The 26,284-nt window shown below is 39.6% G+C and overlaps 1 protein-coding gene across 3 annotated transcripts in view; it reads right to left on the reverse strand.

Moving 5' to 3' along the window:
- Positions 1–26,284, reverse strand: part of THBS4 (thrombospondin 4) — a 40,500-nt gene that overhangs the window by 11,297 nt on the left and 2,919 nt on the right. For all 3 annotated transcript variants that reach the window (XM_048931834.1, XM_048931835.1, XM_048931836.1), the window contains exons 2-12: positions 22,815–23,018; positions 18,066–18,313; positions 16,949–17,054; positions 9,570–9,652; positions 9,081–9,132; positions 7,555–7,727; positions 4,490–4,627; positions 4,029–4,106; positions 1,730–1,882; positions 773–877; positions 445–552 (exon numbers count right to left, since the gene is read on the reverse strand). In XM_048931834.1, the coding sequence (XP_048787791.1) occupies positions 445–552; positions 773–877; positions 1,730–1,882; positions 4,029–4,106; positions 4,490–4,627; positions 7,555–7,727; positions 9,081–9,132; positions 9,570–9,652; positions 16,949–17,054; positions 18,066–18,313; positions 22,815–23,018 (1,448 nt within the window). The remainder of the gene's footprint in view (positions 1–444; positions 553–772; positions 878–1,729; positions 1,883–4,028; positions 4,107–4,489; positions 4,628–7,554; positions 7,728–9,080; positions 9,133–9,569; positions 9,653–16,948; positions 17,055–18,065; positions 18,314–22,814; positions 23,019–26,284) is intronic.

The raw sequence follows: 26,284 nt of genomic DNA on the forward strand, positions 1-26,284 counted from the left end.
ACAGGTTTTGTACCTCCCACTAATGGTGCTGTCCTGTCAAACTGCTCTTAAAAAGAAAGTTAGTAATATAAGTAATGTACCTAAAGGTCATGTTAAGGGACAACGAAAGAAGGACATAAGTTCTGTGAATAAAAAGCTGTAGAATTTGATGCTAACACATAATAATGGAGCATATGCAGGTGGGACTTAAGGCTGGTTGGGCAGCCTTAGTTGTTTCTTTTTGTATGTCTTTTTTTGTTTTGTTTTGTTTTTTTAGGTATTATAAATGGATGTCTTATATTTAAAAAAAAAAAAAAAAAAGAAAGTGGGATTTAAAAAGCTGCTGACAGTAAACTGTATTGAATATTTGGCAAATAGAACTAGATTCCAAACTGACTGCCTACTGCAGTAATTTGAGATCCTTCTGTCTGCACAGACTCCTGTACCCCATTGTGTACAGAGTACCTGCTCATTGGGAATGCCATCTCCATCTGCATCTTCATCACAGGCATCTCCAATCCCATCATCATCAGCATCTTCTTGTCCAGAGTTTGGTACAAACCTACAATTGTCCTAAAGAAGAAGAGAGACATGTTAGGTGTACTGTGAGACAAAGTTATTAAAATTATGAAAGTATCTGATTTGCTTTTATTCTTTTAATTAAATGAGATAGAATTTATTCTCAGGAGTTCATTAACTTGAAAAAAGATGAATACATATTGTCACACTTCTTATGTTCCTCTTCATCCCCTATGTCTCAGAATTAGTAAAGCATTAAGAAAGAATTTCTTACCTTCCTGCAGCTTTCAGCAGGGCAAGAGAGCTCTTCATTAGGGTAGCCATCAATGTCAACATCTTTTCCACAAATATAACCATCACCAGCCCAGCCAATGCCACACTATCAATAAAACAAGGCAGTACTACCAAAAGATTAATAGATCAATGCAGTAATATCAACTTTGAAAATACTAATATGCAGGAGGCATAAACAGGCATTGTAGTATACTGAAATACACCTTAGCATCTCCCAGTGTGAAAAGAAAAACTGTAATTCAAGCTCTCTGTATCTGGGAACAGCTAGAATAAGCTACGGTTTTGTTTTAAATGGACTGTCTGGCTGCAACACTTCATGATGCTGCTCCCAGGGAAGGAAAGCACAATGCTGTCTATACTGTACATAAAATCTGTGATCTCATTTGGAAACCTATCATCTCTATCAGCAGACAAATAGAAGCACTGGGGGTATGCTGACAAAATCCCTAGTTATGGCTATGCAGCCAAAAATCCTCCACTCAGTAGAGCACCAAGAGGGGGAATTGCCCTTGGGATGCATTCTGTACATCGACACTTGTGAGCCACAAAGAATCACAGAATTGCAGTCATTAGAAAGGACCTCTGGGGATCACGTAGTCCAACCCCTCTGCTAAAGCAGGTTCCCAGCAGCAGGTTGCAGAGAGAGTCCTTTCCAAGGAGAATGCAGAAGGTCTATAAAAACCATTCCCAAAAAATCGTAATCACACAAATGTATGCAGCTCATGCAGCAAATATGGCACATGAGTATGGCTGCCTTATAGAAGAGATGCAGGAGGGAAAAAAAATTGCAAGATAGACCCAGTTTGGTTATTTTCATAACTGATCTGGGCCAGTGTGCTGCAGTTTGGATACTCAACTGTAAGGATATAATGACCACAGAGACTTGCTCACTTTCAGCTGTTATTCATTGTACAAATGAATGAATTTATGAACTCACAATACATGTCACCTCTCCTCGCCTTTCCTCAATACACCGGGCATGGACACTGCATGGATTGAGGGCTCGACTTCTGCAGCTTCTCTCAGCCTGGCACCCCTTGATTTGGTCGCCTGTATATCCTGATTTGCACTGGCCACAGCGATAAGAGCCCTGTAAGAACAAAATGTTACTAGCAAGCCCCTTTTAACAGACTTTTTCTTTTTAAAGCAAGTGTGTGAGCAAGACTCATGTCACACTGCTCACGCTGTGCAAATTCATTCACTAAGGCTTCCTGCCCTGTGAACAGATTTTCACACAGAAATCAGGTTTTTCTCCCACACTACAAACTCTAAAAAAAGCTGAATTCACACCTGTCAAGATCAGTTTTTTGTTTAGCCAAAGAAACAACTTGTTGTTGTCTTGCAGCAACAACAGGTTCCAGATGATGCATTGTTTCCACCAGTATCACTGTAAGCTAATTCCAAGTGGTCAAAACTTTGTGTAAAAATTCTAAGCAGCTTCTATTTATTCAGATTCGAAGCTCTTCTTTCAGTGTAAGGCTGATCTAACTGCTTATCTAAGCTGAATTGGGTACAATAATCACAGAAAATCAAGAAAGTTCATCTTGTATTTACTCCATTATTATTTTTTAATTTAGATGCTTTTAAGCCAATATGAGATAAAATCATGCTCTTCAGAAAGGAATTCAGGAGTTGAAGCCTCATTTACATTGTAGTAAAACATCCATGCAACCTTTTTCAGTGGTTTACCTAGAAGCACAAATACATTTTTATGAATTGTATTTGTACAACTCTTAGGAAAAAAAAAACCCACAACACATAGAAGCCAAAGAATCTCAGTTTGTGCTCAGATAATCACAATAAAGGATACAACTCAACTTCCAACTCAACTTTCCAACTCAAGATACTTTTGATTCCAAGAATAATTACTTCTGTCAAAGAAAAGCAGTGGACGGATCTTCAACAAACTCAAGCCTTTGTGAAATTAAGGTGCCCCAGACAAATTCACTCTTCCCACACAAAGTCTACTGGGATGTCCCAGTCCAGCATTACAGAGAGGAATTTACAACTCAACCGGGCAACTTCTGTCTTGTGTCCCTAAATTTGAACTCTGTGCCATCTGCATACTTCAGTCTGAAACATATATAGATGACTGAATCTCTGACACAATCGCATGATCACTGACTATGCAAACAGCATCACTTTTATAAAATGTAATAGTCTACATGTTTTCTAATTGACACCATGGTTCAGAATCTGCTAAATTTTCCTCAGTATATTCTGCCTCTATCAAGCCCTGGTATGCATTAAACCCGCCTTCAGGGCAGCTTTTCCAGACCAAATTCTTTTTAAAAGAACACAGGAGCAAAAATCCACATTCTGATGTTTGACAGTTGGTGGGCCTCTTTTTGACCTGTGCTAACCAGACTTGACAGCATCTAGAATAAGGTTAGTCATGCAGTACATGTAACATGTAAGAGACGCAATCCAGACACCAGAATACCTGTGCATAGAGACAAACTTACTGAGCAGAATGCAGTCCTAGAAACACTGTTTGCAGGGAAACACACCACATGGAACACTGCTGGCAGCCTCAACAGTATTTGGTCACAAAACAGGACCCTGTTTTAACCTGCAGATTATTTTAAAACCCTTTCCTGTTACTAACAAAGTCTGCTCTATGCAGTCAGGTGTAGCAGAAAAAAAACAACTGACAGTAGCATAAGTGAAGTGAAAGGTCCACATTGCTTTATAGCACTAAAATGTTTATACACACAGTCTATTTGATCCTAACATATTTCAAACTCTTTCTACTTGTTGGATTTAATATCCACCCGTATTAAATGTGCTTTATTAATTGCAGCATGATTATATAGAGCAATACCTAATACTATATAAATATCCTTATGAAGTGGAGATTTCCTAAATGAAAGCTTGTTGAGAAAGCTTATTTGTGACAGTTCCTTGTGGGAAAAGATCAAAGGAAGGAAAGATCAAGTTTTTGAAAAGAGGTTCCTTGCCACAACATGCCCATAAGTACGAGTAACTGGAGGATGTGGAAAGAAGAGTTATTACCAGTCCTCATGGCAAGCGATGCGTATACACACAAATGCCAGATCAAGTATTGATTATTTTGTTTTTATACACAAAAAGGGGCAGAGATTCTTTGGTTTAGATGTAGCCAACAAGCAGAATATATTATTCAGTTCTTCAATGAGAAGCACAAATCCAATTCTAGCCTCAAGGAATTTTAAAACAATCATTTAAAAAAAAGTCAGAAATGAAAAACTGCTTACCAAAGTGTTTATGCAATGAGAATTTGGAACACAGATTCCATGCCCACCATTCTGACATTCATCAATGTCTAAGCAGACCTAGCAATAAAACAAAACAATGTAATAAAAAACAGGCCAGCTTGAGATCTAAGTCTGAAGAAAAGCCACAGAAGTTTAAGTCTAGAGAAGTGCCACAGTCTCTTCCTGGAACCACTTCTAGAATGGCAGACATGTCCACTTCCTTAATTTTTAGACAAGTTTCCAAACACTTATAAATTCAGAAAAGATACTGTGAGATACACAGAATTTCCACACTATTCCTAACTATTAAACTTTTAATACCCCAAAGCAAGAAAACACAATTTTAGATCTTCTAAGGTTATCGTGGAATGACCACAACATAAATAAATACAATACTGATACACAGTTAACATAAGCTATCACCATGCAATGGAAGTTACTGCAAGGATACTGTGTTTCACCTGCTTGTTGTTCTTGGCATAGCTGAGTCCTACTCCTTGCAAAGTTTGTCCTGTATATCCTGGGGGACAGGTCTCACAACGGAAACCTGGAGCAGTATTCACACAACGCACTCCAGGGAAGCAGGGGCTGTAATGACACTGCAAGGGAAAAAAAAAAAATAGAAAAAAAAATATCAAATGAGCACTTGTTTGTACTTCAGTAATTTCCAGACTCTGACTGTGCACACAGAGCTCTCAGTCAACCTGCCCAGGTAATATTACATGCAAATGTCTGAATGTTCTTCTATGTTCTGTCAAAAAGCTGACTTGCAGAGAAAAGTTTCAGGTATGTTTGACTCCAGCTGGTCTTCAGCTAACTCTGTAATTTAAATAACACAATCTTTCATTCTTTCATTTTTGCCTGTAGTTGGTGCTCTGAGCTCTGATTCTCATTCTTCCTTTTGCTAGGAAGGCTAATGTCCTTTGGAGACGAGAATATAACTGGAGGGGCTCAGACACTATCAGGAAAGCAGCAAGTTCACAACCCACGAATGGTCTTGAAATTGTGTTTTGTACACACAGAAGCAGCAGTGGCATTTTCTTTTGTTTGCATTTGGGCACATCTCATAGTCAGAAGTAAACCAAATACAATGTACAAGCCAGATGAAGAGGCCTGTGGCAGTGGCACCCGCACATTTCTAGACCAGAAGCCAACAGGCAACCCTCAGCACTTCTACCAAAATACCACACACTCACTGCACCAGCCTTAGACTAAAGACATTATTTAGTTCACTGCCTTGTGTGGTTTTACAGAATGGTTTTAATCCATTTCAGTGGCCTTGTGGGTGCCAGTTTAGGAACTACATCCCTGTACTGCTGCCTCTCAAGTATCAACAGTAGCCACTAAGTAGTATCTGTGGAAGTACTGAAAACATTAACACATCATCACACTGCTTATGGCTCAGAGACAGCACATAAGAAACACAGAAAGAATTTAAAAAAACGTTTAAAAGAATGTGCCTTTCCACCTTCATAATTAACAAACAAACAAAAAATTCTAAAATGAAGGCAGAACATGCCAGAGCACATTCACAAACAACAGACATGAAACTTGTGCAATTACTGACCAGTAACTGAGCATACAATTCAATGGAATTATGTCTGCAATTAGCATAGAAAATTATTTAATGTGGATTTTTTATTGTATCCAGGAGAGGGCACTCAAATTACATCATGAACAGAGCAGAGCTGCAGCTCAGAATACAGGCTATGAAAGTAATGTCTTCAAGATGGTAAAGAAGGGAGCTTGCTGCAGATATTTTAACAGCCTTTGAAAGAATGACAGTAGCTCTTAAAGAAACCTAGAAGCTTCCTCACTTCTGTAGATTTCTTTAAGAGCAGTTTCTTAAATGCCAATTTTTATGAAGTACAGAAATAGTTCGTTCAGTAGAAAGCTGAAGAGATTCCCAGAAAACCTTCAAAAATAAATGACTTTACTTACAGCCTCAGCTAACCCAGGAAAACAAGTAATATGACAGAGACCCTTTTATTAGGCAACAAAAGGCTACTGCCATTTATTATCTCTTTTCTCACTCTGCTTACATAAGTGAAAATCCAGTTGCTACAGGAACTATTTTCTGGTGAACAAAATGCAAAAAACAAGTTGTCACTTGAGTAGCAGTGTCCACATGCAGTGTGACATAACTTAGGTAAAATTCCTCACTATTTCTAGCAATCAGTTCTGTCATGCAGAGTGGTGGTACATCATGATTTCTCAGGGAAGCCTAGTCACTGGGACATCACAAATTGGTCTTGGCTTGTTTTCCCAACACTGCTATCATGGGTAGAATTGCTCCAAGATTGACAACAGCAGAGAGGAGCTATGTGTCTGTTTGGGTGCAGCTCAAGAAATTGACCTTTTCCATACTAATAGGCTCCATGTCACCTGGCCTAAGTATCTCACCATGGCTGCCTGGCATGAAACTCACATCACAGTTGTCTCCAATTCACCTCCTGCATTCACATTTTAGAGCTTTACCTCTATTTTTTTGCACCTTCTGCTGCAGCAAACACATGTGAGGCAAAATAAAGACACAACTACAACTCCAGAATCTGCTACACTCAACCCATTTTCTCTTCCCCATGTTTTTCTCACAAAAGTAAGTTGGGCACAAAGCAGCCTTTCTGCTGATGGTCTTCAGGAGAGAGTAAACCAAACAAGCAATCACAGCACATCTTCTGTTGGCTAGAAAAATGAAAAATGGGAATTGTTCTTGCATCTGACATCATAAGGAAGTACACTGATAGTACTGTGATATCCCCAGGCACAATTAATGACCTAATTCTCTTGATTCCCTGGTTTAATACATCCAGGCATTTCTACAGAGGGAGAAAAATAAGAATAAAATCACTAAAGGGTAATGGCAAAAATCATCATACAGAAAAATCATGAAGCGGCATGAAGCTGTAGGTGCTTCAGTTGTTTGAATTAAGTTCTGAGTTAAGTGACAGATTTAAATTAATAAACATTTTGTTTAATCATTTAAGATACTGAAAATCTATTACTTCAGTCCTCAATCCAAGCAAGTTCTGAATTGCTAGCGTGTAGCACAAGAAAAAAAAAAAAAAAACAGCTTTCATCACAGCCATAAATAAAAAAAAGAAGGAATAATTGTTTATTTGCTGCCATAGATCTTAAAGGTTAGGTTGAAAACACAACTACAGTTAGGAATAAATAGAGGACTTCAGTCTCCAAGGCCACGTCAGGATCACTACAGCTGAAAGATACAAAGCCCATGTCAACAAGAAGCGTTCTCGCTGCTCTGCACACGTAAGAATTTACTGAATTTTCTGTGGAATAGATTTAACTCCTTTAACTTCCCAGCTCAACAGGGTATTTCAAGCTCTCACACATATGCCTCCATACATTTGCAGCAACAGCAAAACAGGGAGGTAGAATCAAATCAGAATGAATTAATATGCACTATGCAAGCAGTCAGCAAATGCTAGGAACAGCAAGCATCAGCAATCCACTGCTGTACATGAAACAGGTGCTTTTTTTAATTCAGTGAAAATTACTAATTTACCTCATCAATATCAGAGCATATCACTCCATTCCCTGTGAATCCGTCAGGGCATGGGCCGCACTGAATTCCTTCAGCTGTCTCCATGCACCTGACTCCCCTGAAGCAGGAACTTGTTTCACACTTGGGTTTGCTATGCCTAGGAAGCGGAGTTGGAAAATTCACCATTCCCAAACCTATAATGCAGAAAGAAGAGCAGTTTTAGCAATTGAGAGAAACATCAATCATGGCTTTCGGCTGGCAAATGTTCTGAAAAGATCCCCAGGATGCTGCTCAGCTGGGACTTTGCGTTTCTACACACTGCTACCAGCTGTGCTATGGCTGAAGAGATTTCATGCTGGCAACGGCCCAGCAGGGTGTTTCATCCCTAGATGCGGGAAATTAAGGCTGCTTTGTTAGGTTCCCATACTGCTCCTGGCTACACGTGGGGGCCCTCCTGCTAGGTCAGTCCCAGTACAGATCTATTGCTGGCCAGGACAGAAAACTGCGAAAGCCAGTGTCCTCAGATGACCAAAAAATGCTGAAGGGACTAAAGTTTGAAGGTACAAGGCCCTCTTCTGGGTATTTAGCAGCATCGCTACTTTGTAAGAAAAACAATGTCTTGATTTTATAAAAACATATCTGACAAGTACAGGGAATAAAGAAGCAACAGCTGGCAGCCTATGAATGCACAGCTGGACACGTAAGCACACTCAGACAAACAGATACCAGCACTGTGCAAAGGGAAGATTTTCCAAGGCTCTGGCTGGTGTTGACACCCAGTACCAATGTGTGGACTACACCTTCGCATTTGTGCATGATTAAAGACTTTTTCCTCAGCACTGGCGTAGTTTAAACTTGGTTGGAGCTCAACTCAATCTTGTTATTATGGATAGTTTGGAAGAAACAATCAAAAAGACATGGTACCTGTAAGGTCTTTTACTTCACTCACTGAGGCACTATTTTCTGTTTTTATACTGAGAGCATACGAGCCCTGCATTTGTGTAAAAGGGCCATGCTGTAGCATTCGGGAATATATCTCGTTTTTTTAGTGAAAAGATGGACGCTTTCTTTTGGATCTTGCTGCTGTTAACCAGTGACAACCTACAGAGAACCAGACTACTTCCAGACAGAGTATCTGAGATTTTCCTCAGACTGACAGCTAGTGCAGAATATGATTCCTCAGTTGTTTTCCCACTAAGTCTGATGGTTAGGCATTTGACAGTGTCTCCTTCCCTGAGAACACGTGGTACATCATCATGGCAAAGCAAGAACTGACAGCACTGTTAGGCAGTACTGCTTGTTTACAAGGTTTTTATAACCCTATTGAGGTATAAAAACTTTTTTTTCCATCTAATAATCGGATTATTGGTAAAGCTTTTTCTCTAATGAAAATCTATTTTAAATTTGTGATCAACATATCTAAGAACTTTGGAAACAGTATTTTCTGAAAGTACTTAGATGCCAAGTAAAACTGATGTTAGTTTCTAAATGAACGTACATCTCATATAGTTTTCTTTTACAAGCAGTGCAGGAATACTCATACTCACCACAAGCTTGGCACTCAGCTATGGTATTTCTCAAAAAAGTTGTTTCCTTGACCTTAAGAATACAGAAAATAAACACTGTTTAGATACAGGTAGTTTGTATCTGGCTGAACCAGCAGAACCATTACAATTCTTCCTAATATGCCACTCAGACAACTCAAAATATATACATCATCTCTTGAAATCAGTTGCTCTTTGTACTCCATAAAGTTAAGAACAGTAGTAATGGTAATACTTCAGTTCAGTAGGTTTATGCTCAACAACAGCCATGCGCTTCTAAATCCAGCACTGAGAGCAAGCAGCAACTGGAAAAAATTCATGTCCAATTCAGATATACCTGTACCAGGATCCATCAGGTTGTTTCTTCTCACTGTGTCATGCATCTGGGGCAATGAACTCAATGCAGAAGCTTACTGCTTACACATATTCTCCACTGACCCCACTGAAGTCACAAAGCTTGGGATATTCCACAATGAGGTCCTTACACAGTACCTGTTGTTTGAGAAGGTCTTTCACCTCTCCCAGTATCTGGTTCATTTGCACCATCTGATTCATCAGTTGCCTATTAAGATCACCTGTAGGGAAACAGCAACAGAAGAATACACAATGAATAACATTTTTTCATTTGTCATTATTGTCTCTGAAATGCAAGATGGAAATATCTTGAAAGCCAAGAAGGCCACACACTGCTGTTGTTTAAGTCCTGTAGCTACGCTTAGAGCAAACACAGTATCTAATTTTAATTGTTACAGAGGGATTTACATGAACGAGATTCTGCTGGACTGAACTGAACAGTATGCCACAGAAACGACTAGAGAAAGCATGAACTTCTTTTTCACACAAAGAGACAATTGGTCTGATCTTTCCTACCCTTCTGTTGGCATCAAAACTGCTAAAATATAACAATAATGGCAATTAATGCCACCAGCCTGAGACCAGTAACCCTAAATGAAACCACGCGGTCACTCTGACCAAAACAGCCCTTTTAGTACCTGTGCAGTCACCTGGCTTTTCTTCCAAAAGACTACTCACTGCTCTGCGCACTAGCTCCACAGTCACTTATTCTTCTAGAGGGGTGCAGAAAACAGCTACTCAATACAACTGAAGGGGAATGTTTGCAATACCTCACTTAGGAAAGGAAGGCAAGGAAGAGGCATGAAGCATCTCTACACGAGATGGGGGGGGGGGAGGGAGTGGGTCACAATTGCCTAAGTACAGTCCATGTCACCAAAACCAATTCCTGCACACTTTCCAGAGCGAAACCACTCAACATTCAGAGCCAGCTTATCATATAGCTCTATGTACAAAAAGCAGTCACTCTGACCAAAACAGCCCTTTTAGTACCTGTGCAGTCACCTGGCTTTTCTTCCAAAAGACTACTCAATGCTCTGTGCACTAGTTCCACAGTCACTTTTTCTTCTAGAAGGGTGCAGAAAACAGCTACTCAACAGGCTACAAATTCTCAGACAGTTCTCAATACAAAAAAATAATTTAAAAAAATCTGAGAATAGATAGATAAAAAGTTGCATCTGTAATGAACTATAGGAAAGGAATAGAATTGATCTACAATTTTCACACAGGATTCATATTTGTTAAACAAAATCAGTTTTGACCCAATGCCAGGAAAAAAACAAAAAGTATGTTTAGAACACTAGTCTGAGTTTGTAGCTCACTTAGAAGCTTCCAGCTTTCTCAAGCCAGCTATTTGTTTACTTCCTCTATTTGCTTCTCAAAGTGTATATGCCAAAACAAATGCAACAAATACCTGCTGATTTGCATTCCAAGCAGGCTGGTTATTTTGATATTATGTCCAACAGCTTCAGGGAGGTTTATTCATGTATTTCTTTGAGAGTATTGTAAGCTTGCACGAAAAATACTTCTCTTAATGTTAACCTCACTGTTTGGTACTTCAGAGCATTACTCAGTGTTTGCAAACATTCTAGTGCAAATTGTACAATTCCACATATACTACTTTTTCTTCATTTCACATTTTCTTACAGCAAGTGTAAAGACTCAGGAACAATCTATTCAAGATCCTACCTCTCCGAAAGTCCCATTCTTTTCTTATTTTTATCTGGAGAGGAAGCTGGTAAAAGTTAATATTATGAGTATTTCAGAATCCCATAAGAGAACTTAGCATGCAAGCTGTCAGATACTGGAGTTTGTTCTTGTTTTGTTTGTACTGTTTTTAAGCATAAAACAAGTCTTGGCATTTGATTGAAATCAACAAAAAAATCTCAAGATTTCAGATGTTTCTTTGTTGGTCAACATTTGAATGAAAAAGCAGATCTATTTTTTTACACTTAAATTTGGCAGACTGTCCACTGTTAAGGTGGACTAAACATGTTATACTGATATGAACTATGTGTCCCACTGCCAAATTTAGATAGCAAAGCATAAACAGGTGAGCAACAGCATTATTTTTTTCCTCCTGCATTTAAAGCTAAGTCCTACGGTAAGCCTTTCCAGTAGCAGAATGGCTGATGATTCATGGTGAAAACCTGGAGAGGTCCTTTAGGGTGCCGCTGGGACACAGCATGTTGTAAAATCTACTGGGGAGGGGCATTTTTCCTGGGAGCAAGCAGGGTAAGCCACAGGTACACACTGAAGGCATATGGTTATCCTGTGCTACTACACAGTCTCTCCCATAACTGTCCTACTTAGGTACTTCCCTAGTACAGCTAGTGTCTACGTCTGTATTTTAAGTCAGTAACAATCTACTGGAATAGCTTTCACAATAGCAGAATTTTAAAATCACAATGTTGGAGAAGACCTCCAAGATGGAGTCCAACCATCCACCTATCACCATTACTTCCTCACTAAACCATGTCTCTTACAACATCTAAAACATGGTTGTCCAACCTTCTGGTTTGCTTGGGTCACACAGAGCAAACAGGAATTGCCTTGGGCCACATATAAAATATATAACAAGTTTAATACATATAAGTAACATTTTAAAAAATGTATTTCTTATTAAAATATAAAAAATAGGGAGCAGCAAAATCATAAAACCAGTGTGATGACCTTGTTTTGAGAAACTGATAATGCGTCAGGCCAGTCCAAAGCCAGTTCAAAAACTCCCACTGAGTTCTCAATGTGTCCATCAGAAATTTTTTGATGAAATAATACCCTTCCTGTGCTTCATCCTTGACAGCAGTTGTTCACAGATGTGTGTACTACAGAAAGCAATTACATGAATCAGGAGTGACTGTGAAACGAGGGATATTCTCTCCCGGTAGGAGAGATCTTACTAAAGCTTAGTAAGTAGACATGTTCAATTTTTTTCTTTGAGTTGAATGTCTCACTGCAACTCTATACATTCCATGTGAAAATTCGCAAGTAATGCATTTAAGTCAAATAAAAATAGAATTGCAAATACAAAAAAAAACAATGACTTTTTTGGAAATCTTGACACCTATTCTTAAATTCCTGCATCAAACTGTAAAGCATATTTTTCACTGATCACAGGACTGTGTTCAGTCAATATATCAAAATGTATGAAATTATTTGCCATAATTTCAGCATGCCGTAATTTAAGTTTCATTTGAAATGCTGTTGTTGTCTGAAATAAGGTGATTTTCACCTCAAAGACACATGTTTAACTCAACTAAATGAGTGGTCAAGTCCATCAAAAGTGCTATATCTATGAGCCACGTTTAATCTTCATGTTCTGGCACACGTCCTCCTTTTGATTCCATAAAAGGACTTGATTTCTGTTTGCAAATCATAAAGCCTAAATTTTTTGCATTTTACCCCTACTTTGCCACCTTTCTTCAGATAAGTAAATGATGACCCCATAATCAGCAGCCATACTTCTAAGGAACTCTTAGAACAGGACTTTATGAAATTCAGAGTTTGATGACATGACATTAACTGAAGTTTTTGCACGTAGATTTTCTTGATGCCTGGTGCAGTGATATTTCACGAAATGAGAGTTACTGGTGTTAACTGCATCATCTTCTACTACTTTTTTTAAGACCCTCCTTTTTACATCACCAGGGCACCACCTGTAGCCATACCAGATAGGTTGACAAAGGTTAGAGAAAAGTTTTTATTTTATATATTTAATGTTTTTTTTTAATTTATTTTATATATTCATTTTAATGTGGTTTTTTTTAAGCCATTTCATACAAATCAACAAATTTAATTATGCCTTTCCACCTCACCCATTTCTTCAGTGACATTATATTTGTTATCAACACCTCTAATAGATGTAAGCTGTATCTGTAGCATCAGTACTTTGATTTATTATTGAAGTGTAAAACTTCAAATTAGCAGCTTTACTCTCTAAACATTTTTTGATTGCTGTTCCTATTTCTTCAGTCGACCTGGCTATAGACTGGTGAGACAAACAATATTCTAGAAACATCCATTTTTCTTTTCTAATCAGGACACGTTATATCCATCATGCTTACCATACATTTGTTAACAAACTCACCATCAGGAAATGGTTTTGGTTTTTTTTTTGCAATCAGATCTGGTATCACACAACTAGTTTTTAATAACAGAGTTCATTTAACTTTTTTTTTTTTTTTAAAAAGTATTTTGTTGAGCTGACAGAATTTTTTCAGTTCCTCTGTTTCGTCCTCATGAAACATTCCTTGATATGCATCAAATTTCACAGCATGTTTCTGCATATAATGTCTTCTAAACTGTAATATTTGAAAACTGACAGTATTTCCTTGCAAATTAAGCAGAATGTCACATAAGTCAGCACTGCACCCTCCCCAAAGCCCACGACAGAGCTGCCATCACGATGACTTGGCAGCAGGTGGCACATGCTGCAGTACAAGCTGTGCTGGGCCACATGCGGCCTGTGGGTTGGACACACTAGATCTAATCATTTTTTGAACACTTCCATGTATGGTGACTCAACCACCTCCCTGAGCAGTCTGTTCCAGCACCTGACCACTCTTTTGGAGGGGATATTTTTCTTAATATCCAGCCTAAACCACTCTGCTGCAACTTGAAGTCATTCCCTTTCATTCCATCACTGTTACATGGAAGAGGCCAACTCCCATCTCACCACACCCTCCATTCCGGTCATTGTAGACAGCAATGTCCCCTCTGAGCCTGCTGCCTTTCCAGAAGAAACAATCCTAGTTCCCTCAGCCACTCCACATAATACTTGTGCCCCAGATCCCTCATCAACACTTGCATTCAGAGAAGGATTTGAAGAACTACTGTCCACCTAAGTCCCTTCTTCATAAGCCTGAGGTTATGGCAGGAACCTATTTGCCCATATTTTGCTTGGATCTTGTATAGGTCCTTGGATCAGTTGGCCAGCTTCAGTTGGCCAGATTGCTCAGCTAATCAGATCAGGCAAACTGACACAAACGCTTGGTTGTATGATTTCAGACCACTGAAATGCCTCATATATATTGTGCCTTCTTCTAGCTCTCTTGGGAGCTGATACTGGCTTAAGCACCCCACCACAGACTAATCCAGCAAAATTAGTCCTGAAGCATTGTTCAGAGAGGTTTTGGTTACTAAGCCAAAATTAGAAATCGGCTGTGACTGAGGGATGAACAGTAGTTGATTTCTTGTCAGTCTACTACACAAAGAAGATGCATACAGAAGTTACACGCATAACTACAGAGAGGCAGGTTTAAAATAAACAGAAGGAAATATCTCCTAACACATGTAATGAACTTCTTGCCAGAAGACAGTGTATTCAAAATCGGTCCAATCCATGGAAGAAAACATCTATCAAGTACAAAGACTCCAAAGCTCTCTTTACTACTGCTAGAGAATTTGTGGAAAACTACACTTCTCTCGCTCATATGCTTCTCTGTGTGTTGCCACGTTGTCTTTAACCATAGCTAGGTTTAAAAAAGACTCTTTAATTTGGTGCTACACACCAGTTTTTGTGTATTTATTTATTTAACACTATGCCAAGTTCAGGCACCATATATGAACCAGATGTCCTCCAAAAGTCCATTCTGACATGATTTTTGTGATGCTAATTAAAAATAGCATACTGGTCTCATCTACTAAAACCAATGCATCTTGCACTTCATTTTCCTACACGCATGGAAAGACCCAAATACACATTTCTCTTTTGCCCAATCATCATATTGTATGATACGCTATACTGCCTAATTGTTTCAGTCTCACATGCTGAGCACTAAGGAATGCTACTGCTATAGTAGTGAGCAATGACCAGACGAACAGTCAAAATCATGCACAGTTTTTCAGATCAAAAGCTCTCCTCCAATTATTTTGATTAATATGAAAACATGTTTTTACCAAAATATATAGGTATTACACACACATGGAGGAAGTATTCACATTTCTGTTTTTTCTGGCTGAAGGTAGAATTGTGGTTATGTGACATATTGCTCCTGTAGAAGGGACAAAGTGTAAGGCAGCTGAGTTAATATTGCTGTTGGAATGTTTGCATCTATTCCTTCACTGGATTTGACTATAGAGACTTCGAATAAAATTGTGAGGGATTTTTTTCTTTAATATTAGGTTTAATATGGTACTAATTACACTCAAAAGTTATGAACAGTATTTGAGCTCTAGTCCAAATAGCTCAGCCACACTGAAGGCAGACAGAGAGAAACAATACTTCTCTATATTACTACTGTTCATACTATTTATAATGAGGAAAAAAAAGTGACAACTGAGAAAGCTTCAAATCTGCAATCTTGGAAATGCTGCTCAGAAAGCACAGAATTTTTCCAGAATAAATCATTGCATTACCCTTCCTGTGTATTTGTAAATCCCTGTTGATTTGCAGGAAATAAAAAAAAAAAAGACCTTTGAAAATAAAGCTGGGTTTTTTTGTTCAGACATACATTTTGAGGAGCAAAAAAACAGAAGTGTGTGCAACAGGGGATTTATTTAGCTACAAGCCAAAAAAGATTTCATTCCAACTGCAAAGCACCAATTCCTCCATGCACATAAGATAGGCAGGATGCTCTGACACAAACTGTGCATCTAGTCTCCCAGTGACATCAAATCTATTCTAACCTAAAGCAGCAATGCCACAGGGTTAGGACAGAGGACAGGGAAGGATGAGAAAATGAGTTTTTCATGAATCCTATTTCAAGCCTCAAACTCACTTCCCCTCCCTCCCCCCCCTTCTCCCCCTAGTCACATATTTACATAAGTATAGTGTGAAGTTCAGTTACCTTTCAGTGAGAAAGATTAAGGGACTAGAATGTTCAGACAGGGCAGTCCAGCCCATGTTCGCTGCACTGAGATATCACGCTTGCCTGTCACATGGGACTGCATCCTGCCAGAGTGCATCCTTGCAGGAATCCCAACAGCCTCTGCCCCCTTTCTTTTCTCCCCGTTCCCAGCTCAGGCTTCACAATACATAGCACAGGAAGACAAGGAATTCATCCTGCATCCAATTCCCAGCCCAGCAGATGAACAAAAGTGCCAGAGAGCTCGTGGCAGAACTATAATGGCTGGCTTGCATTGTTTCTTCCCAAACAGATGCACAGGCATTGTAACTGCTCCACCAGCACACCCTGAAGCCTCCTGTGCTCCTCCTCATCCCTCATCCTTACCATGCCCAGGACATTCAGGTGGCCAACTAAACCTGACACAAACAGACCACAATAAGAGAAGTATGGTCTTATGAAGTTATGCTGAAAAGCCACTTAATCAGACAGCCTCCTCTCACAGATTAACAGCACTTTGCATTATCACTAATTTGTGTTAACGCAATTATCGCGGTAATTTGTTTGTTTTCTCTCCAAACTGAGATATTTATAAAATATTCACAGGATATTATTGTGGATGCAACTGAGTGAAATAATTATCATTACTTCTCTATAGAGCTTATTCACATTTTTACTATTCACCACCACAGTTTTTCTGCACTAGTATCTGAATGAACTGGTTGCTGGCCTTACCAGTGTACTGAGGAGCAGATTCAATCTGTTGAAGAAAACAGTCTTGCAGGTTTCCTGCTTGGGCAAGTGTTCCTCCAGTTACTAGCTTCAGCTCATCCAGTGTATCCTGAAGTGAGAAGAAAAACGGAGAGCTCACGATTTGGCTACAATGGTGGAAGTAACATGAAATATCAGAGAAAGATTAATTTTTTCATGGAGATCTCCGTTTCCTTGGCGTGCAGGGCTCCTATGCTGTCCCTTCAAGACCATCCATCACCATTTGAACTGTAATGAAATCTCAAACTTCTGCCTCACAGATTTTCATATAGTTGTGGTTTTATTTATTTATTTTTCCTCCCTACTATTGCAATTCACGTGATCTGACATACCAGGAGGTTCAGACTTTTTAGTTTATTTTTACATCTTCAGTATAGAAAATTATTTTGTTGAACTGAATCCAAATAAACCTTTCCTGTCTCAAACAATTTTACATTCAAATCAGGAAAGCCGGCACCTTAGTGATTCCCAATGTTCAAGTCTGCAATGAAACAAAGCAAGGGTGTAGCCTGGGGGCAGAATGCATTTTCACCTTCTAATGCACATTTCACATTAGGGATGATGGAAGATGGTTGTGGGAGATACTGTTTAGCTTGGACTACTGATACAGAAATGATAGAAGGCTATGACAATCCCTGATTGGGAGAGAGAGGCAGAAAAGCTCTAACTGTAGTCAAACAGATGAATTTTTGACATTCATCTACCACCACTTGAGTTGCCTCTTCCTTTGTCTTCTCAGTCCATGTGGATCACCATTAAAAGAAAAAGCACATGCATAAACCAAGAGCTCTTTTAAAATGGTCATGAAAGGCTGCATCTGTTGTATCGGCCAAGAACTTATAAGAAGTTCAGTCCCCAAGAAGTACTTCACATCAAAAGTGACAGAAACTGTGATTTTATTAATAAGTTAAAAATTACATTTAAAATGAATAGCAGATTACTGGGTTCAGGGAAGCTGAGATTTCAGCTGTTCCCTAAGAATCTTGTACTTAAATTTATTTCAAAAGTCTGCATTCAGTAATCCAGAGGATCTCTACCGGTCCTTCTAAGTGCTCAGCCTCCTCCCAGAATTCCTGCTCACCTCTGGTTTCTTCAGGAAGGCGCGTAACTCTACTGCTGCTGATCTCTCCAATAGAGTTGAAAATGCTTTTGGCAGATCCTGAAGAGCACCTACTTGCAGACAGTCCAGATACAACTCTATTGTACAGAATTCCTGCTGTAGGCCACTCAGCCATAAGATGACAGCGTGGGGTTTCCCATCAGCCAGGTGTACGTTGCTAAAAATCACTGAGTTCAACTTCCCATCATTCTTCAGATAGCGAAGCATCACTGGCACAAAATACAGAGAATGACTATCAGAGGGTGACAAATAATCTATGATTGATCAAACAAAATTCTGTGGAAATCTGTAATGGCTCTGGTATTTTTCACTCATGCCAGCTTTGATAAATGCAGAAATAAATGCTAAGAATAAATGGGACGCTGACTTTTAGAACAGAAGCATCAGAACTCCTGTGCAGCTCCTGGTTTGTAAGGTAGTACAGAATGTTTTCCACTGCTTTCTCTAGGCTTTTTTTATAGGCTGAAACAATAAAACACATCACCTTAGACTACATAACATTCTAGAAAAATGGTGATAAAGGTAACAGGTGTAGCTGACAGGTTGCTATCAATGCTGTTGCATGTATGCATCTCATAGACCCAGAAACATCCTGTAGCAGAAACGTACAGCTAGAAAATCAACTTCAGTGATGTTTATTGCACTCAGCAAAGCCATCTGACCTTGTATCCAAATGCAACATTAAAGCAATGGAAGAAAGTATAATTCTGAGTACGTAATCTGCATTTCAGAGTTTCAGGTCTTGCATTTTGGTCACAACAATCTCAGGCAACCCTACAGCCTTGGAAAGTGGCTGGAAGGCTGCCTCATGGAAAAGGACCTTGGTGTACTGATGGAAAGTCAGCTGAGTATGAGCCAGCAGTGTGCCCAGGTGGCCAGGGAGGCCAGTGGCATCCTGGCTTGTATCAGGAATGGTGTGGTGAGCAGGACTAGGAAGTAATCCTGCCCCTGTACTCAGCACTGGTGAGGCCTCACCTCAAGTACTGTGTTCAGTTTTGGGCACCTCAGTACAGAAAAGACATTGAGGTGCTGGAGTAGGTCCAAGGAAGGGCTACAAGGCTGTTGAAGGGCTTGGAGAATATGTCCTATGAGGAGAGACTGAAGCAATTGGGGCTGTTCAGTCTGGTGAAGAAGAGGCTGAGGGGAAACCTTATTGCTCTCTTCAAACACCTGAAAAGAGATCACAGTGAAAGCAGAGATGTTCTCTTCTCACCGGTGACAGGTGAGAGGATGAGGGGAAATGGCCTTAAGCTGGACCAGTGTAAGTTTTGGTTGGATACCAGGAAAAAACTTCTTTACAGAAAGGGTTGTTAAGCACTGGAATAGGCTCCCCAGGGAGATGGATTGAGTTACCATCCCTGGATGTGTTTAAAAACCATTTGGATGTGGTGCTCAGGGACATGATTTAGTGGAGGGCTGTTAGAGTTAGGATAGTATGGTTAGGATGTGGTTGGACTTGATGATCTTTAAGGTCTTTTCCAACCTGACCAATTCTACAATTCTAAGGAGTCAAGACACAGACCCTAGGTGCCTACGCAGCAAAGCACTAGCTCTTCTCAGCATCTGTCTCAAGTCACACAGAGTTGCCACTACTGCAAACAAGAGCTTACACATACTTTCACCTACAAGGAATACCTAATTGAAATGAGGACAATTAAAAATTAGGGAGACAGGGGAGCAAAAATGCTATTATCAACTTCAGAGAGGCTGTGGTCTAACACTGAATTCACTCTATTCAGCTAACAAATTTTCCTATCAACTTTCCAGTACTAATATGCTCTCTGACACTGTGATATCTCTGCCTGCAGCAGGCATATACCTAGTAACTCAAAGATTCCTCAGAATTTTTCTAATTGCTTAGTCTAGCAATTAAAATAACCCAGTTTTATACCAGCATGAATAGTGCAGAGTACATCTCTGTCTTTTAAGTCTACACTAGCACTAAAGCCTCAGCAGCTGTGATCAATATCAGGAATGTTTTCACTGTTGTCTATGTCAAAATGCTGCCAGTGCTGAGATTTCCGCAAAGGTGCATGAGGTCATCAGTAACTTGCTAAAATTTGCTGGCCAGCTCAAAGATCTGGCAAGATAAGAGTATGCTGCAAGCATTTTACTTACGTAAATATTATGCATGCTGCATCATAAAATAGCAGGGTCTTTGGATCTAGGACTTGTATTCAGAGTGACCAAATGCAGCATTAAGTTAGAGAAAGGAGGAGGAGATGGCAGCAGGGCTCTGAACAGACCCTGCCAGAATAGTTTCAAGACAAGAAGCAGTCTGGCTTGGATGAAGGATAAAGTATTCCTTCCATAGCCAAAGCCAAATACCCATCTGGTAAACTAGAGTAGGCTCTGAATGGAGATTTTACTGGATCACAGCCTCTGTACAATTTAACCCATCCAAGACCCTGAATAAATTTTTACTGCTATGTCATCTTACACTGACATTCCTGCGAGTAAGCATCTCATCTGCACTGTTTAAGAAACATTTGATGGAACTACTAATCCTGACAGTAAATAGGGATCACTTCACTGACTAGTTAAATTTTAAATCAGTTTTATGCATTTACTAATGTTTATTCCAGAAAGGATCTGTTCAAAAATGATAAGCAACCCAGGGACTCTATTTGCAATTTGACTCCAAAAATACACTAGACAAAACGAGTTAAATTGACCAGCAATTCCTTAACTCATGCATGTAACAATCCACTGTGCATCAATAAGACTACAAAAAGGTGACAGAGCTGAACCATTAACATAAACTCAATGGATACAATGGCAAAATCTCCCTCTCAGTGGCACACTACGTGGATACGTCAATCTCGAAGCCAGGTAAGACTTCAATATGGACTTTGCAAATCAAATGGAAAAGAAAAAATCTCACATTAAATGCACGCTTTAAGAAACACTCCATATTATATTTACTATCAAGTTTACCACAACAAAAATAAAACATCAGCAAACCATGAGGAATGCAGCTCACAAATAAACATGGCACTGTAAAAGGTAGATAAAAGCTTGGTTTGGGCTACTCAGATGAGACTTTACCATGCAGAGGTGCACACATGTACCCTCAGTATATTTAGAAGTTACACTTTGATAAGACACCAGTCTTGGTTCACCACTGAAGTGATGATCTCCAGCCTTGAAAAGATCAGAAACAGCTCCCACACTCCGTATTTTCAACTTGCTCGATGATCTCCCAGAAGTGTTTTCATTGACTGTATGAAGTAGCCACAGGGGATACCAAACGCTACCCCAGATACTACCAGAGAAATTGCATGTGAAATCACTGTGAAACACTGTTAACTACTCAGGGCCATACATCTCAAACTCGGTGCGCTAAAATAACAAGGAAGTGAGGACACCTCTGTGAAACAGACTTGCCTCTCTTTGATCCATCACCCCTTCACCACACATAGGTTACAAGACTCCTGGAACTACCGAAGGTAAACACGGCACGAGTCACCAACAGTACAAATTTCTGTGCGTTGCTCATCTGTATATCACAAGCCTGTCACAGGCACTTCTCAAATACAACACTAGCATACTGAGGACAAAACTAAAAGAAACCACACCAAGTCTGTTAGTTAAAGTACATCAGGAACTGCCAGGAATGTGGATATTCTTGCAAATCAAGAGTGTGATGAGATCAAAATTATTTACACACATGAATATATGCATTAGTATTTCTAGATAACATTTACAGGCATAATTGTGTGCGCATGTGTGAATGGGAGGGACAGAGAAAGTATGCATGATACATCACTTATTTAGCAATTAAGTAATAAGGAACTGTACTACAGTTACTGATGCAACTGTAATACCTCACGCACTCTCTACAGACACATAGCAGAAAAAGCCTTATTCTCTGACCTCAGAAGGATTTTGTAAGACACAACAAAAAACGTCATTGTTTTAACCCACTTCACTGCATTTTCCAAATAAAAGCTGTGCTTTTATTCAGCATATAGAATAGTTTTCCTACATCTAAACTTAAATTTTTCAGTAGAGTTTCTCATAGCTAGGCTTAGACAGCTTTCTGACTACAATAGGAACAGCAAAAAGCAGTGGCAGAGTCAATAGAGCAACAATAACTTACATCACTTGGTAATTTTTCACTGTACAGCAACATTGCGATACGTTTTATAAATATGGACATGGTCTCTCTGTTTCTAAAAATGTGCCCCAGTTTTTACTCTGATTTCTAATGAACCAATTTCAATAAATTAAGAGCAAATTAACCAAAAAGTCCTGTAAATGCTAGGAATGTTTGTCCTGCATAGTCACATTTAACCTCCAGGGGTTAACAAGAGCGAGCCTTTCATATGCATGAGGTAGCATGTGCGTGTGTCCCTCACATTCCTCAGTAATAAGAACCAGTGATTACCCCTTCAGGGGAAGAAGAAAAGAAAGAAAAACAAATTGATTCCCTTTTCTGATATTTTTTCCCCACCCCTCTTCCCAGCTCTGTGATACCAGCTGACTGTGGAGTCTGCTTCCCTGGCCAGGAGAGCGCAGCACCCAGTGAGCTGGACAAAGCAGCAGAGCTGGAGGATGTTGCCAGCATTCTTATCTTGCAAGGTGGACGTGCAACAAAGAATGACCCAAGCATAAAGGTTAATCACATCATTTTCCAAGTTCTTCTGTGACATACCAATAAGAATGGACCCAGTCCTAGTTTTCCCCTACTTAACACAAACAACTCACCTTTGTTCATCCGTCCCATTACTGTAAACTCAAAATACTGCTTGTCATCAACTGGTGAATATAGGCCAAATACGGTGGCTGTGCTCTTTGGTTGCAGTTTGAATGCTGAAAGCAAGAACACTTCATTCAGCATAGGATCCCCAAGTGCTTGTTGCAGGAAGCTTGTTACCTCTCTCTTGTTGGCATACGAAAGAAGATCAATAACTGAAAAACAAAACAGTTTCAACAGTAGTTTAAATACAATGAGCCGAGAACAATGTACTGTGAAGCCAGTTCATCCACTATTGAAATGTTGGAGAAGGCTTCAAGGAGATCTCACTGAAGCCTTCAGTACATAAAGGGAGATTCCAAACAAGACAGAGAGCAAGACTATTCTGACAGCCACAGGTCAAAGTAGAACGGTTTTAAAGTAAAAGAGGGAGATTTAGATTAAACGTTTGGAATTTTTTTTTCATTCAGAGGGTGGTGAGGCCCTGGCACAGGCTACCCACAGTAGCTGTGGATGCCCCATCCTTGGAGGTATTCAGACTCGATGGGGGCCCTGGGCAGCCTGGGCTGGTGGGTGGCAACACTGCTCACAGCAGAGGTTTGGAACTGGATGATCTTTAAAGTCCTTTCCAACCAAAGCCATTATGCAATTCTATTCTATGATAGTTTATTAAAACAGAAATATTTAGTCTTCAAAATGATGTTCTCAAATACTTTCTGGTAGATCTCTTAAGTTTTTTTTATCTTTTGAGATACACTCCAATATGAAAGCTTTTCCAACCATTCCCTCTTTCATAAATTAAAATCCAGCATCAAAATTTTCAGAGAGATTTCTGGTTTGCTTATCCTAGGAATTATTTTGATGGCATTTGCAGGGCATCAATTTAAGTGCCAAAGAACCAAGTAAGTAATATGATATTCATAACCTCCTTCTCACTTCACTGACATCTCAGATGATATATTATATAAATAAAACCCATTTTCCCCTCTGGCACAGATAACGAAGACAGGTCTGACAAAAAGTAAAAAAAACCTAAGGCAGAGTGAAATCTATTTCCAATTTTTCTTTTTAATTTTTGCATGGTGCAGCAGCAAATGGTTTAAATACTATACTACTAAGTATGCCAGCCCTCTTAATGGCCCTAAAACAACAAGCTAGTTTCTCCTCAATGTTTCTAAATCCATGATGTCTGCAAATTCAAACTATTCTACTAAGAAACCTAGTGATCTCCCATTGGAGCCTACTGCTGTCAGAGCAGTATATATATTACAGCCTTTCAGGGAAGACTAATAAACGACTACACACAAGCATTATTTAAATATATAGGCATATATAGCCATTGCACACCACTATCACTCCACAGACAAGGCCATCCTTACGTGACAGTGTTTCCATACACCACTAGATGAAGGAGACTCAAGAGCAACCATAGCACAATCACACACAATACATGGTCCTACCCACAGCCACGTAGTAAAGCCTGTTCACTCAAATGACAGCCTAGGCTCATGCTATTTCCACTGATCGTCCTGAAGCATCCACTCATTTGGACACTGATGTCATTTCCAAAGAAAGAGATGCCTTTCCCTTCACCTCTCAAAAAACAATGAAATCTAGATCATAGCTCACATCTAAAGCCTTACTGACTCCAACCCTTGTGGCTCTGCTGGCGACTTCGATTACAATATGCAGAAACAATGAGGCACTTGACTTGCATGTATTTGTAATGCTGTTGTCAACAAACATCTGAGATTAACTTGTCAAATTCCCTTTCTTTCACAGTTCAGACTTACAAGCATCTTAGGACAACCACTGCTGCCACTGAAACCAGCAATGGCAAAAGGCTGAGTATTTTATCAGTTTTGATCTACACAAAGCAAAGCATCTGGTCAAGCAAAAAAATGAAATGTAACTCATGGATCTATACAACAATATTTGGAGGTAATAACTATTCTTAAAATACAACTGGATCACTGGAATACAGTACTGAGGTCTCTTACAGTGAAAAACCATGTTTTTTTCCAGTCCTAGGTCTGCTTGCTGACTTCATATCAAACGCCACACTATTGCTAAAACAACTATTAACTATGACAAAATTTCTGCCTAACCTGATGGAAAAATTATAAATACAAACCTGATGGAAAAATTATAAATACAAATTTAAAGAGATCCAATAAGTGAATACTCAAATTGGTTTGTTTAATATTTGCATTCCACAATCCTTCAGCAGCGCACTACTGAACTCTCTCTTGAAGTACTTTCACAAATGCATGTGTCAGAATCCATCCCGTCATGTCAACTACATATGTGTCAGCAGAAGTGCACAGAAAATCAGTGATGCTGTGAAAATTGATTCTCCATCCTTAGGAGAGCTGGCAGGTACTCTTAGACCTTACAGAGACAACTTCTTTCATGTCCCACTCAAACAAGAAAGATCTACAAGGATTTCAGATTTCATTTTTAAGGAGAATCACATATTTTCATTCCACTCCTAGAAAAGAGAGACTTGAAAACAAACTAATAGGACAGGACTGCCAAAGCTGGAAGGCACAAAAGCATCTGGTTTCAATAAGTGCACTAGGAGGGAAGACTTGGGCATGCCTGTAAGCACAAGTGCATGCGTGCATTCCCACCAAGCTGAAATGAGCCTACTTGCAGCATAGCCCAGAAGTCTTCTCCCTTCTTCTTTCCCTGATTCGTTCTTTTGCTGTTTGAAGGGACCTGCTCAACCTCCCATGAAGAAGGCGTATGATAAATAGCAGCAATCCACTCCTTGTAGATAGGTCCTAAAACTTCAATACTCAAGGTAGGAACTAAAATATATAACAGAAAGCCTTAAGGAGGGGTGAGAATTAAATCAATTACAGAAGAGAGAAGAGTGCACAAGACAAAAGATTTCCTCCTTATTTCTGCTGACACAGTACACCAGCTTTCAGAACCCTTCCAAGGTTCCTCACCAGTCACAAATATCCATAGCCATATATATGAAAACAGCACTACTGCTCGACGCTTCACAAGATGGTTGATGACACTCTGGTCACTGGGAGTGAAGCCCAGACTTCTGATTTTGAAGTGCAGGAATATCAGAGGACGTGAGCGGGGTCCTTCCCTGGCTGCTGCCTCCACTAAGCTAGAAGTCTACCTTTTGTTGAACTTTTTTCTGCCTTTTTTCTTAAACAACACTATTCTCAGAAATACTTTCAATCAAGAAGGACTTTAACAAAGAAAACACAACTAAATTAACTTCTCTTGTAGACCTTCTTCACATGCCAAAGAACAACTGATTAAAACGTCAAACACCATTCCGCAGGACAGTGGAAGCTTAAGTCACCCGAGAAGCAGCGCAGCAGCTTTACACCTCCCAGAGCAGCACGAGTGTTAGAGCTACACGCAGCTGCCGAGCGGTGCTCTGAAACAAAGCAGGTGCTGGCTCACTGCGTCCATAACGTTGCCGTACAGAAGCAACCTTTTTTCCTACTCG

The sequence above is a fragment of the Lagopus muta genome, chromosome Z (genome assembly GCF_023343835.1).
Source record: "Lagopus muta isolate bLagMut1 chromosome Z, bLagMut1 primary, whole genome shotgun sequence".
Classification (NCBI taxonomy): Eukaryota; Metazoa; Chordata; class Aves; order Galliformes; family Phasianidae; genus Lagopus; species Lagopus muta.